This window comes from Mya arenaria, chromosome 6 (assembly GCF_026914265.1).
Source record: "Mya arenaria isolate MELC-2E11 chromosome 6, ASM2691426v1".
Taxonomy (NCBI): Eukaryota; Metazoa; Mollusca; class Bivalvia; order Myida; family Myidae; genus Mya; species Mya arenaria.
In genome coordinates, this window is record NC_069127.1 from 1,095,233 (window position 1) to 1,109,131 (window position 13,899).

Genomic DNA, 13,899 nt, shown 5'->3' on the forward strand with positions numbered 1-13,899 from the left:
TAAATAAATTTACATTACAAAACTGGACACATTTGAATATCTCAAAACCTGCTAGGGTTATCATCCCTGCTCAATACGACCACATAATGATGTAGAAGACTCTTACGTTGATATACTAATATCTGTCCTGTATATGAACTGGTAGGCGTGGAAGGTCAACATTCTCTTTGATAGCTCTTATATACGGTATGTACCAAATTAGTTCGTGTCATAGTTCGATGATCAGATGCCACAAAAACGCCTTATTTGTATTTTTTCAAAAACATAAATCACATTTATTTACAAAGCATACTTTAAAAACAAAGCATAATTAAAAAAAACACGAACGAGCATACACATTCATCAAAAGCATTATACAAACATTGTCGAAACCATTAGCGAATTTGTAAATATCACAAGCTTTATCCTTTAAAAAAGATTAAAGGTTATTTGTCTTTAGCATTTGCCAAACATAATTGGCCTTGGGTATCGCTGAAATTGTCATCCAATTAAAGAAAACACTATATTTTTAAACATCGTATAACATATTTACAACACAAGTCAGTTTTAATATAATATTCACAAATATTCATGACTTTTATAATATAATTAAATGTCCACGCATACAAACTTTATAGTCTGTATTCAGAAAGACTATGCCTTAGACAGTCCAACAAATTCCATGACTTTGCGAACAGCGCGTTTTACAACGCCTTCGTCGTCGGGGGACCAGCTTGAACAGTCGTCGGGCGGGTTGACGTCATAGTAAAGGTGACAGTACCGCTGGCTGTTTACCGCTGAGCAGCACTGTCGAAAACCGGCCTCCAGAATCAAATTATTAAGGTTATTGTACTCGGCTCCTATTGCGAAGGGATATTCCTTACGCAATTCGCCGAATCTGAAACATGTTAGGTAATGCCATGTTACGACGGTTTGCAGCATATTATGATTTGTTAAGAAGATACTGCACCAGCAAGCTGATTTATTGACATGCTTCAGCGCATATGGGTGACGTTATTGTGTTGTACGATTTAGGCAAGGCCTTAATTAAGTAACTGTATGGGTATAGTTCGCCTTCTTGTTACCGCGCCGATATAGGTGATAATTATAATATATAGACGAAACAGTAAACACTCTTCAACATGGTACATTGTGAACACTACAAGCCGTGTTTATCCACTGTTTAAATTATTTCATATATCCATGCATCAGTATATATATTGCATTGAATTACTTCGTTATAATCATATGTCGAACACTTTGCCATTGCTTTTATATGTCTTTTTAATTCATATTCTGAACGCAAAAATGTACAATCGGTTGAAAGATTACACGAGCTTCTCAAACGAGATTATGTTAAATGGTTTACATCGTATACTCTTTTCTTATCTTGTCTGATCTTAAACTAAATATAATTACTAGATTGTTCATCAATATTCTGCAGTAATCTTCAGGTTACCAAAGATTAAAGGTACAAAGTTGTGTACTTCTGCCCAAAGTGCACGCGTGCTTGCACAGCCAATGTAATTGTGAATACTACCAGTAAGAGAGTCGATTAAATACCGATAGCAGCAGCGCTGTTTGATGTCGTATGGATTGAAGAACCAAGACTCGTAACAGTGGGTATACTGGTCCCTGTTCGTCCAAAGACTGTCATTTTGTTTGAAGGTGTAGTCCTTCAAATTAAACGTATTTATTACAAACATACGTCGTATATAAAGGCCGATAAAATAGCATGAGACAGGAGAAAGATGTTTCAATCGGTCCGAGTTAAAATGTTTCGCATATCAACACATGATACAACCTTTCAATTTTAGAATAAAACAAAATATCGTTTTCATTGACTTAAAACGTAATTATTTCGTTTCGTTTGAATCTTTCATTTTAATAAAATATTTCCTGTTATCATATGACAAATGAACGAAGTAAAAGAGTAAACAAAAGAGCAATCAAAGTTTGTCTGATGATTAACCAAACTAATGCCATCTCCAATAAATGTTATTTGGACCATTTATAGTTCATATATTAATCGGTTTATGATATTCCGTTACCTCTTTCATGTCTTGTTCGTAACAAGGACACGGATATGAGTTTTTAAGCTGTTCTCGTGTCCATCTTTTCAAGTCTTGGTTCTCGTGGAACTTCCGGCATCTCACTTCGTCCCACATGTCGTCAGTGATGTACGTGACGTTATGCAGCCAACGGCCTTTGACAGCTGAAATTGTAAAAGTAAGTAAGGTAGGATGATTTACAAATGTGCGTCTTGTGCTGTATCGAAAATAAACGACAGGAATATACAAAGTACACTATAATCATTCTGTAAGTTATTAAATTAATGAAGTATTACTCAATTAATCAAATTAAAACACTACCAAAATTATTTGAGGTCATCTACAATTGTGAAAATACCTATGAGAATAAGTAATACTGGCCAAAATCATGACTTTTAATGTACCATTGTATTGATAAATCAAACGGACCTGGGGAGACATTCGAGCCGTTCTTAAGGTTCGTGAAGTTGCTCCTGTTGGCAAGAATTTTGCCGGAAAAGTTCCCGGGATAGGTATATCCAGCGGCAACTGGCGTATAGCTGTCGGGTTGGATACTGAACTGCTCTTGATCATAGTTAAACAGCAGAAACGTGTACAGACTATCCGTTACTACAATTGCCTGCATCGACAGGTTCTGAAAACATCGACGTATAAAGAGTATGTACGAGTACTGACTGTCCGTTTCCAAAATCGCCTGCATAGACAGGTTCTGGAAACATCGACATTTAAAGAGTGTGTACGTGTATAGCCTACCCGTTTCCAAAATCACCTACATCGAAAGGTTTTGAAAACATCGGCATTTAACGATCAGGTATGTGCACAAACTGTCCGTTTACACAATCGCCTGCATCGACAGGCGGTATTAAACATCGACATATAAGGAGCAGCTACGTGCACAAACTGTCCGTTAACACAATCGCCTGCATCGACAGGTTCTGAAAACACCGACATATAAAAAAATAGGTACTTGTATAGGTCGTCCGTTAGCACAATCGCCTACATCGACAGGCTGTAAAAACCTCGACGTGAAAGAAGTATTTACGTGGACTGACCGTTCGTTAGCACTTCCGCCTGCAACTGACAGGTTCTATAAGCACCGACATTTATGGAGCAGGTAGATGCATTGTCCGTCTGTTGACAACTCGAATGGCACTAGCACGCCCAAAAAACAAAACAATAACCCACTACTCATCCATACTCGCTGGAAACACCGATGTTAATTTTGCATTTAGCAATAGGAATAAAATCATGCCTTATCACCATGGCACGTTCAATGAAATATATGACGCAAAACCTCTACATTTGGTGGAAAATAGCCTTCCAACAGGGATTTCGTTAGTGGTTTAGCATTTATGCTTGTCCATGTAGCTTTAACTTTTCTAATCAATCAATAACAGTATTCTTTGGTCAACATAAGACTGGCCACTGCCTTGAAAACAACATCGAATAACGGGAATGAATTCACTGGAGTTGTTGAGCGATCCTTCTGACCCAAATCCAAACGTAAATAATTTATTTTAAAAGGAAAAGGTACACGCGCTTTATCGGCATTTGACAAGCAATAGTTTACCTGCTGTTTAAAAAGCTCATATCCCGGCATGTAGGGTGAGTGTATGGTGGCATTTCTCCAGGTCAATGCTATGGCAACATTCACGCTGAAGTCTGACCGGTTAGTGTATTGCTGCACTAAATCCTCAATTTTCTTCATGTCCTTTGCGTCTGCAGTCTTGTTTGACAGAACGTGAACGCACAGTCCGGCGCCCGTTATGTTGCGAGTGTCAATGTTTGTCCATAGAGGAGCAATTACAATGTGGTTGTCCACGTATTTCTCCCACAATGTGGAATTCTCGGCGCCGTATCGCTCATACAATGGCGGATAGTTTAGGGCAAGGAATCCATTCAAATTCGGCTTTAGGATTAAAAACATAGTCATTTCAGACATTAAAATAATAATCGAGTGACAACGTTATTAAAAAAACTTAATTGTAATCAATCAGCTCTCGTTGCATTACATACAATAGCAAAATGGATTTTCTTTGAATGACGATAATACTTTGATACTCTTAAACACCTTTCGGATAAACACCGATTGCATTATTTATAATACGTACCCGGAATACGTCAAAGTACTTTCCGAGATATGGGAAACGACCATATGGAATATTTATGGGGTCCAAAATTTCGTTATCACCATGGGCACATACTTCATGCGTCTTTTCGAAGTCCAACATGACCGGTTCTGGAGATATAGACATATGTGTTTTATAAATTAAGCGATAATCGAATACGACTGGCATGCATCATGCTGACATATAGTTTCCGTGACAGTTTGAAGGTATGTCAATGTCACATCCATAGTAAGATCGCACACATAATCAATGCGAACAGGGAACGTGGGAATGTGGAAAAGGGCGATGAACAATTATAATGCATAAAGAGATGACCGGATTTTATTCTTACAACATATTTTGTTTAAAACAAAATCATTTATATAATTAAATAAACGCCTACTGAAGCATCCAACAAATGGATCTCCTTGGGGGAAATTCCTGTCACATTTGCAGTAGTAGGTTCCATAACCATCTTTGCACGTGGCATTGTGGCCGCACGGCTGGGTCACTTCAGTGCACTCATCTACATCTTGAAACATTACAGAGACAAACAAGTTATAGCACGGCTTAATGTGAAACACGGGTAAGATTGACGATCCGATGATACTAAATACAAGTAAATAAAAATGGCCAACACTAAATGTATTTTATAACCTTTAGGCTTTTCTTTTAGCACTAATTTGAAAATTTTGAATTATGTAAAAACATTCCAAAACATACTTTATTGGTCACCTTTGTTTTACGTAAACGTTTCTAATACGTTACTATGAATCTTAGTCCCTCAAGCCTGATGTTTTCACTGATTAATTTGAGGTTGTTTTAATATTGGAAACATTATTTAATATTATAATATGAATATTATTACTAGTATTAATTTTATTCATGAAACATAACGTGTGAATACAGTGTTTTAAAGGGCTTAGAAATATGACGGCAGTGGTAGAAATGTAATTTACAATTGCGTTCATACTTGTTTCACAGTTGGTTCCCTTCCATCCAGGATTACACCTGCAGTAATAGCCGGGATCCAGGTTCGTGCACCATTGAGTCTGGTTTCGGCTGTACATGCAGTGGGTGCCTTTAGGGTCTAGACACTCGTTGTGGTCTGAGCGAAATAATTTAAAGTTAGAATAAGGCCAGAGAAGTTTGCATTTTTTGATAAATGCTGGTACAAGTGTGATTGGGAGTAATCATAAACGAGGTTTATCCCCTCACCCCCCCCCTTCCCTCCCCAAGTGAACTTTTCTTTCGATGATCGCTCCAAGGCGTTAACGTGCTCATATATTAGTCAATATAGTTTTTATGCATGTTTGATCTGTCTATATTGTTTCGCACGCTGTATGTTTGTTACATATGCATGTACATTTACATGGTCTCTAACAGGATTTTATGGATACTAGGCTTTAACTGTATTTCCCAGTGTAACACAAATGATACGTTGAAACCTACATGGGCAAACCAAGACATAAATGACATCTAACACATTTCATAAGTTTATTGTTTATCTACAAATATAAAAAAAATGTTGCATTCATTGGATAAACATCGGATATTCGACACTTAATTTAGCCAAACGAAAAAGGTGCATTTTACAAAAACGTGAGCGAGAAAAAGAAAACAAAATTAGCGACCTTGGCAGTCCCGGCCGATAGAATCATACGAGTTTGAAGTGGCCATGTCGTCATATCCATTCTTGCAAAGACACATGTAGCTTCCGATGTTGTTTGTGCAATTGGCGTTACGGTGGCACGTGTTCTTTTCGGTACACTCGTCAATATCTTTAAACACAATATGAAATGTATAGTGAGAAAACAATAATGTAACTCGGCGAGTGTTAACTACGGGAACGTCCTCTGAAAAGCCTACTTTTTCGCTACATTGGTTACTGTTTACCCATTTAGAGTAAACTACGGGAACATCTTGTGATAAGACTACTTTTTCGCTACAGTGGTTACTGTTCACTAATGTAGTCAAAACTACGGGAACATCTTCTGATAAGACTACTTTTTCGCTACAGTGGTTACTGTTTACTAATGTAGTGTATACTACGGGAACATCTTCTGATAAGACTACTTTTTCGCTACAGTGGTTACTGTTTACTAATGTAGTATAAACTACGGGAACATCTTCTGATAAGACTACTTTTTCGCTACAGTGGTTACTGTTTACTAATGTAGTGTATACTACGGGAACATCTTCTGATAAGACTACTTTTTCGCTACAGTGGTTACTGTTTAATAATGTAGTATAAACTACGGGAACATTTTCTGATAAGACTACTTTTTCGCTACAGTGGTTACTGTTCACTAGTGTAGTCAAAACTACGGAAACATCTTCTGATAAGACTACTTTTTCGCTACAGTGGTTACTGTTCACAAGTGTAGTCAAAACTACGGGAACATCTTCTGATAAGACTACTTTTTCGCTACAGTGGTTACTGTTCACTAGTGTAGTCAAAACTACGGGGACATCTTCTGATAAGACTACTTTTTCGCTACAGTGGTTACTGTTTACTAATGCAGTGTAAACTACGGGAACATCTTGTGATAAGACTACTTTTTCGCTACAGTGGTTACTGTTCACTAGTGTAGTCAAAACTACGGTAACATCTTCTGATAAGACTACTTTTTCGCTACAGTGTTACTGTTCACTAGTGTAGTCAAAACTACGGGAACATCTTCTGATAAGACTACTTTTTCGCTACAGTGGTTACTGTTCACAAGTGTAGTCAAAACTACGGGAACATCTTCTGATAAGACTACTTTTTCGCTACAGTGGTTACTGTTCACTAGTGTAGTCAAAACTACGGGAACATCTTCTGATAAGACTACTTTTTCGCTACAGTGGTTACTGTTTACTAATGTTGTGTAAACTACGGGAACATCTTCTGATAAGACTACTTTTTCGCTACAGTGGTTACTGTTCACTAGTGGAGTCAAAACTACGGGAACATCTTGTGATAAGCCTACTTTTTCGCTACAGTGGTTACTGTTCACAAGTGTAGTCAAAACTACGGGAACATCTTCTAATGAGACTACTGTTTCGCTACAGTGGTTACTGTTCACTAGTGTAGTCAAAACTACGGTAACATCTTCTGATAAGACTACTTTTTCGCTACAGTGGTTACTGTTCACTAGTGTAGTCAAAACTACGGGAACATCTTGTGATAAGCCTACTTTTTCGCTACAGTGGTTACTGTTCACTAGTGTAGTGTTAACTACGGTAACGTCCTCTGATAAGCCAACTTTTTCGCTACCCTGGTTTCTGTTAACTCGTGTAATGTGTACTACGGTAACAACATCTGATAAGCCAACTTTTTCGCTACATCGGTTACTGATATCTCGTGCAGTGTTAACTAAGAGAACATCCTATGATAAGCCTACGTTTTTGCTCCATTGGTCATTGCTGTTTATTATGCGCACATGAACAATATTAAGTTACCTTTGTATTGAAATAAAACAATTAATTCAGTAACTTCAATTAACAGATTATAACAGATATTAATCGTCCCTACTGTTTGATATGTTTGAAATGTATATTTCATTGATATCTAAAGAATTCATAAATCTTAGGCAAGGTTGTATATTCTACCTACCTGTACAATTAGGTACGGTTGTGTTCCAATGTCCGGAACTGTTACAGGTAAGAGTTTTGTTGTTCCCTGTGTGATATCCACTGTCACACTTGAAAATAGCCTTACTCCCGTACGTTGTAGAATTATATTGCCTTGAACTGTGATTGGAAGTAGGTGGGTCCCGACAGTCTTGAAAAAAAACCCAATAAATAACCAGGCATTGATACATGATATACTATTATTTGAACTAAATAGTAGTGTTAACAAACCATTTGCAAAGTTTTGCAGTGTTCATAATTATTGAATGTTCAATAATTTACGTCTAAACATTTGATTAAAACAATCGTATTTTTTTTCAAAAATGATCATTACCTCTTTCTTCGCAACCGCTTGGCGACGTCCATAAGCCAGTGTCCACACATCGAATAACTTCCGTGGTTGAATTGTTATTGTTTTTACCCTTCAAACGGTAACCTTGCTTGCAGATGATGGTTGCATTATATTGAAACAATGTCGAGTTTTGAAAAGTAATGTTTTCCGCATTTTCCACCGATATGTTCATACCACAATCTACGATGTGAACGAAATCATAGCATAACTTATATTCGAAAGAACACAAGTGAATCTTGCAATATACTTGAAGGTTTGTATACATTATGGTATAAAGACAAACATAGACGAATGTAGCATTCACATTATCTAGTACAATATGAGCATTAACAAACAACAATTCATATTGTTCCATATTTCTTGTTTGTTATTGTTTTTGTTTTTGTGTTCTTTGGCATTAACCCTGTGCCATTAAAAGGGGTTTATGTTTTAACTTTTGGCTACTGAGCTTGTTTCTGTAGTTATTCACATAAGTATTGATATGTTTCCTATGATCACAAAGCGAAAGGAATGCATTAAAAAATATATGAGCGTTTAGTTTGTGATCATGAGCACAAACAATATAACCTTTCTTTACACAACCGCTCGGGGTTGTCCAATAGCCATCAACGTTGCAAGTTATCGTCTCCTCCATGACATTGTTCCCAGATGTCAGATTGACTTTATACCCTTTATCACAGGAAACTGTCGCGTCCTCATTGTAGTGGGTATCTCGAAACGTAACATTAGCATTCTGTGTTGTAATGTTTCTACCACAATCTACATGTTCCAATGATAGAGAATGCAATGATGTTTATACAAAGAATACAGAATGGCATACATTCACTGAAATAGTAAAAATCAAGCGAACACACGACTTAACACTTAAAATATCATCCGTTCATTCCGGCAGCACTTTTTCCGATAGCATACTGTTGTCTAATATGTATCATATTGTGTTTGTCTCCTCAATGAAATAAGAAAAAAAGAAGCAAGTTAGTTGTTTAAAGATGCACTCTTACCACAATCACAATTGTTTAAATGTACGGAATGGATAAATAATTATCGAAAACAATGGATTCATTTGCATTAAAAGAAAGGTGCGGAAAACACGGTATTTCCAACTCATCAGACGATAACGTATCACGGTAAATCTCTTAGCACTCACCAGTCATTTAATATTTGTTTTCAGCTATTAGATACACGGTTATAATCTTGTCATCAGTAATGATTGTTTCCATAAATACATTATTTAGAGGGTAGTTAAAGGTTCATCACTCAAACTTTGTGTTTGTTAAACATGTGCATGCATTGATTTTGAATACGAGTGTCACTTTAGCTAGAGTATCTTTAACATTTTACTTTTAAATGTAATTCACAGCTATCAGTGATCAATATAATGCATTTATACATAGCTTCACACAAAATGCGAACAAATCTAACGCATACTGGTAAACCTTAACGGACATATTTTAGAACCATACCTTTTCTTTCGCAACCTCTTGGTGACGACCACACACCAGAGTCTCTACATTGAATAACTTCCGATGTTGCAGTGTTATTACTGTAACCCTTCAAACGATGGCCTTGTAAGCATGTGACGCTTGCATTACTTGTATACAATGTGGTTTGTAAAAAAGAAATGTTTGCATTGTCCACAGAAATATTTTTCCCGCAATCTATGAAGTTAAAAGAGAGACAAAATGAATACTATTAAACACCGCTAGTACATAAGCGGTTTTTACAATATACGGGATTATACTTTTTAATATTAAGTTACACCTTTACGTTTAAAATGTTCATCATATATACCTTTACAAATATTATATATAGACAAAACTGATTTGACTTTATATGAATTTTAAGCGGCTGTAACAGACTTATAAATATACGATGGATATGAAGCGATATCACCTTTTTTCACACAACCGCTCGGGTTTGACCAATAACCATCAGAAAGACAAGTAATTGTCTCCTCCGTGACATTGTTGCCAGAGGTCAGATTGACTTTATACCCTTTATCACAGGAAACTGTCGCGTTCTCATTGTAGTGGGTATCACCGAATGTTATGTTAGCGTATGATGTCGTTATGTAACCACAATCTATCAAAAACAATGATTAAGAATAAAACGCATGTAACATCCGTTCGTACAAGCAATTCTTTAGTCAGTTGTCATTTGCCGTTTAAGATCATTTTAAAGATTTCTTATTTTAATTGCCCCTAACTCATTGTCATACGTAGCATTTGAGTCATACATATTGTGCTTGTCTTTTAAATATGAAATAATATAGGAATTCAGTCAGTTATTAAAAAATAAAAAAATGTTCAATATCATACATTTATATTGCTCACAAACAACCATGCGAACTATTAAGTAGCCCTGTCCGATTAAATTATTTGCTTGTATTTTAAAAGCAGGCGACCAAAATATTAATATTTATATGTAAAACTAATTAAAATTAGTTGCACCTTGTTTTTAGTCATGCAATTATTCGAGCGTACTTTTTAACATTGAGTTTGTAAGTAAATGCACAACTCTCTAATCTTCACCAGATTTGCAAAGACCTACCCTTTATAACGCACACAGGCGCCCCTGACCAGTTCCCGGTGGACATACACTGAATGGTGGTTGTAATATTGTCATTCCCTTCAGTTCCGTTTATCTTGTATCCCAGAATGCAGCTGACATTAGCGACAGATTCAAACAAAGTCCCGGTCACAAAATCCACATCAGCGTTCACTGCATGCGTTTCGTTACTGCAGTCTAAAATTATCAATCACTCAATATGTGAAAAACACTTGTAGATAAAGTACATTACATAAAAGAATTGGGCTCTAGCCATTGTTTCGATATAAATGAGCGAAAATCAAAATCGCAAATATGTTTGACCTTACAATTTGTATAGAAATCAAAATGGTAAGTTGAAAATTAATTTTCCTATCAATAAACCTTTCATGCGTATTATGAACAATGAACACGAAATTTTAACTCAAACCCAATTATTTATTTCCTCCTGATAATAGAAGACACAATTTGTAGCTTGAATAATATTTATATGATAGAAGGAAGGTATGCAATGTTTGACGGATAAGAAATAAAGATGTTTGTATTGCACGTCCATAGAAAAAAGCGATCTATGAGATTCTTTAGAATCACCTTACGATATATGTAATCTGTGTGTAACACTTTATAAATATGACAAACAATCAGTTATAAATTTGTGGCGCTACATGTGCACAAATGAGTAAGCATTAAAACTATTTCGGATACAAACTCAATGCCGAAGCACGATATATCGAACACATGTTCAGTCCGCAATACAGTTGTTGCTGATAAACAATTGATTAGGTGAACAATTTTATCAGATATTACGACTAATTGAAATTGATTGAATTTACAAATGCATTTAAAGAAGTAAGATAATAAATATCTTCAGAACAACTGTAAAAAGTAAAACTTTGAACCAACCTTTCCTGTCGCAACCATGAGCTTGCGACCATGTCCCATTTTCTGTACAAGTAATTGTTTCTGTGCCGTTGTCGTTACCATGGCTACCGTTTATTCTGTATCCGTCCATACAGCTTACATGCGCTGTCGACTCGAACACCGTACCGTTCGGGTAAGATATGTTGGCGTTGGCTGATGAAGCCCCTTCGCCACAGTCTGAGCGATATAACAACAGCATGAATGCAATGTAAAAACGATATTTTAATTGTTATAAAATAACTGTCATAATGCATTTTGACTTTAGTTTGATGATTTTTTCGGCTTTGATGCATGCGCCTTCAAACTTGATTTTGGTAAAAAATTAGGTTTCCAGGATTGTCCGTGAAATTTTCATTGTTTTTATTACACAGCGATTGTTAAAGGCACGCTGCGTTTTATCTGACTACTATGTTAAAATATTGAAACATAATTTAACATAAATTTGTTGTTAAAGTCACGGTACTTTTTCAATTGTTTTGTTTACATAAACTAATGTGGTAATCATTCATGACTAGTAACGTTCGCATGCTATTTACAAATTTGTTATCGCAAGAATGCAATGGACATGACCATATTTTGATAGCTATGAACTTATTGTAATATTGTATTTTGTCTCTTGTTCAATGATTATTTGACCTTGATCTATGTGCTTTCAAATAAGATTTTGGTTTGATTTTAGGTTTCCTGGCTTGTCCCTGAAGTTTTCAATGATTTAAAGCACTGCACTTAGTTAGTAAAGGCACGCGGATCAAGGCTTAACTGATGAAACACTTTTTTTGCGTTTCACCAGTACGTTTTTTATCTGACATCTTTGTTAAAGTATTACAATTAAATCAAACATGTATTTGTTTAAAAAAAACAGTAATATTTTATTGTTTTGTTTACAGAAAAAGTTGTAGTAATAAATCATTAATGACCGCCGGTGAACGTTTACCCAATATTTACCGACATAAAACATCTGTTTAATAGTAATGAGCGATATACTTGCGGTTTACCTTTTATCGTACAATTAGCATCCAAGAAACTCCATGATGCATTAGCCAGGCATTGACTTGCATTGTTTCCATAAAATGTGTATCCGGATAGGCATGTGTACACAGCCACAGAAAGATATGTTGTTCCGTTTAGTTTTCTATGAGTACCATGTGGAAGGGGATCAGGAGCTTTGCAGTCTGTTATAAAAAATGAAACTTTGACAAATATCAAATATTACTGCGAGAGAACAACGGGTGAGTAAACACTTAAATCATTTACCTGACATGGTTTCTCATAGCTCAAAGATATTTACTGCAAATCGTACAAGAGGTTTGACAAATCATAATGTGAATATACAAATAGCTACGGATTAACAATTTTATAATTAGGATTATCACAAACAATTTTCTAATTTACAGATATTTAGAAGGAGATCATGAAAGCTACGGCACTTCAACACGGTATACCGACACTGGAAGAACAACATGGGACTGTAAGTTGTTTTACTTTAGTTCACACTATTATTATATTATAAAAAGTCAAACAAGATGTGGATAAATAAGATAAGTTAAGGAATTTACGATGAATAATATTTCCAATCGTGGGTCAAGTAATATTTGACAGGTATATCACAATTTAAGAGGGCCATTAAAAAACTACGCAGTCATTTTTAATATGTAAGTTTTTTCACTTTATTTTATACTATTTGGTGATTATGAAAACTATGGGGTTGTAAAAATGTTTAAGTGATTAAACATAGTTTCATGATTATAATTTTAACGAAGTTAGTGAGCAAATGCTTTAATGTATCATTGGTGAATTATAAATTTAAACTTTCTGAGAATAAAGCTACAGTAAGATGTATAAATATTTTTTTTAGCCTGGACTTAAGGCTAGCCAACGTTCAATGTACTATGTTAAACAAAATGGTCAATACCATTGATGATGCATTTGGGCATTACACGGCTCCATGTCTTGTTGGCTAAACAGTTTGTCGTGTTGGATCCATTTAATGTATATCCGGTGTTACACGTGTATACGGCGATTGACTGGTATGTTGTGCCATTGTTAATGTTGACGCTCCCGTCGCTAGGGTCGGTTAGGTTACCACAGTCTACATAATTGAAAACTGATGTGTTAAAAAGGAGGCATATATGACTAATTGTCCTTTGTGTGAATGTGATATACAGGATAACTCTGAGTAATTCTTGCACAATTAAGAATCAGAGACAAGAACATATGCATGAATATACTGATCACCAACCTCTTCTTTGGAGAGAAAATATTTTATTGTGTAACTCCACCATGTACTAATCTTAAATAATATCTTTGAATTTCTGAAAACACACCC

At 35.7% G+C, this 13,899-nt stretch overlaps 1 protein-coding gene across 1 annotated transcript; it reads right to left on the reverse strand.

The window, feature by feature from the left end:
• Positions 1–256: 256 nt before the first annotated feature.
• LOC128236764 (sushi, von Willebrand factor type A, EGF and pentraxin domain-containing protein 1-like) lies at positions 257–12,834 on the reverse strand. Its single transcript, XM_052951867.1, has 18 exons — positions 12,828–12,834; positions 12,569–12,745; positions 11,556–11,750; positions 10,656–10,850; positions 9,999–10,187; positions 9,569–9,763; positions 8,673–8,864; positions 8,088–8,285; positions 7,737–7,904; positions 5,773–5,919; positions 5,112–5,246; positions 4,542–4,670; positions 4,142–4,269; positions 3,601–3,939; positions 2,460–2,664; positions 2,031–2,194; positions 1,543–1,655; positions 257–877 (listed from the first exon to the last, which is right to left on the reverse strand). Exons 1-18 carry the CDS (start codon positions 12,832–12,834, stop codon positions 634–636), a joined length of 3,120 nt encoding a protein of 1,039 aa, XP_052807827.1. The 3' UTR covers positions 257–633.
• Positions 12,835–13,899: the final 1,065 nt, after the last annotated feature.

What these genes read in the sequence shown, in the direction of transcription:
- LOC128236764 (XM_052951867.1), bottom strand. An exon ending in AAGCGGTTGCGAAGAAAGAG is followed by an intron (nt 7,905 to 8,087) that starts GTAATGATCATT and finishes TTTTTTTTCAAG; the next exon opens with ACTGTCGGGACCCACCTACT. An exon ending in ACGAACAAGACATGAAAGAG is followed by an intron (nt 1,656 to 2,030) that starts GTAACGGAATAT and finishes TTTAATTTGAAG; the next exon opens with GACTACACCTTCAAACAAAA.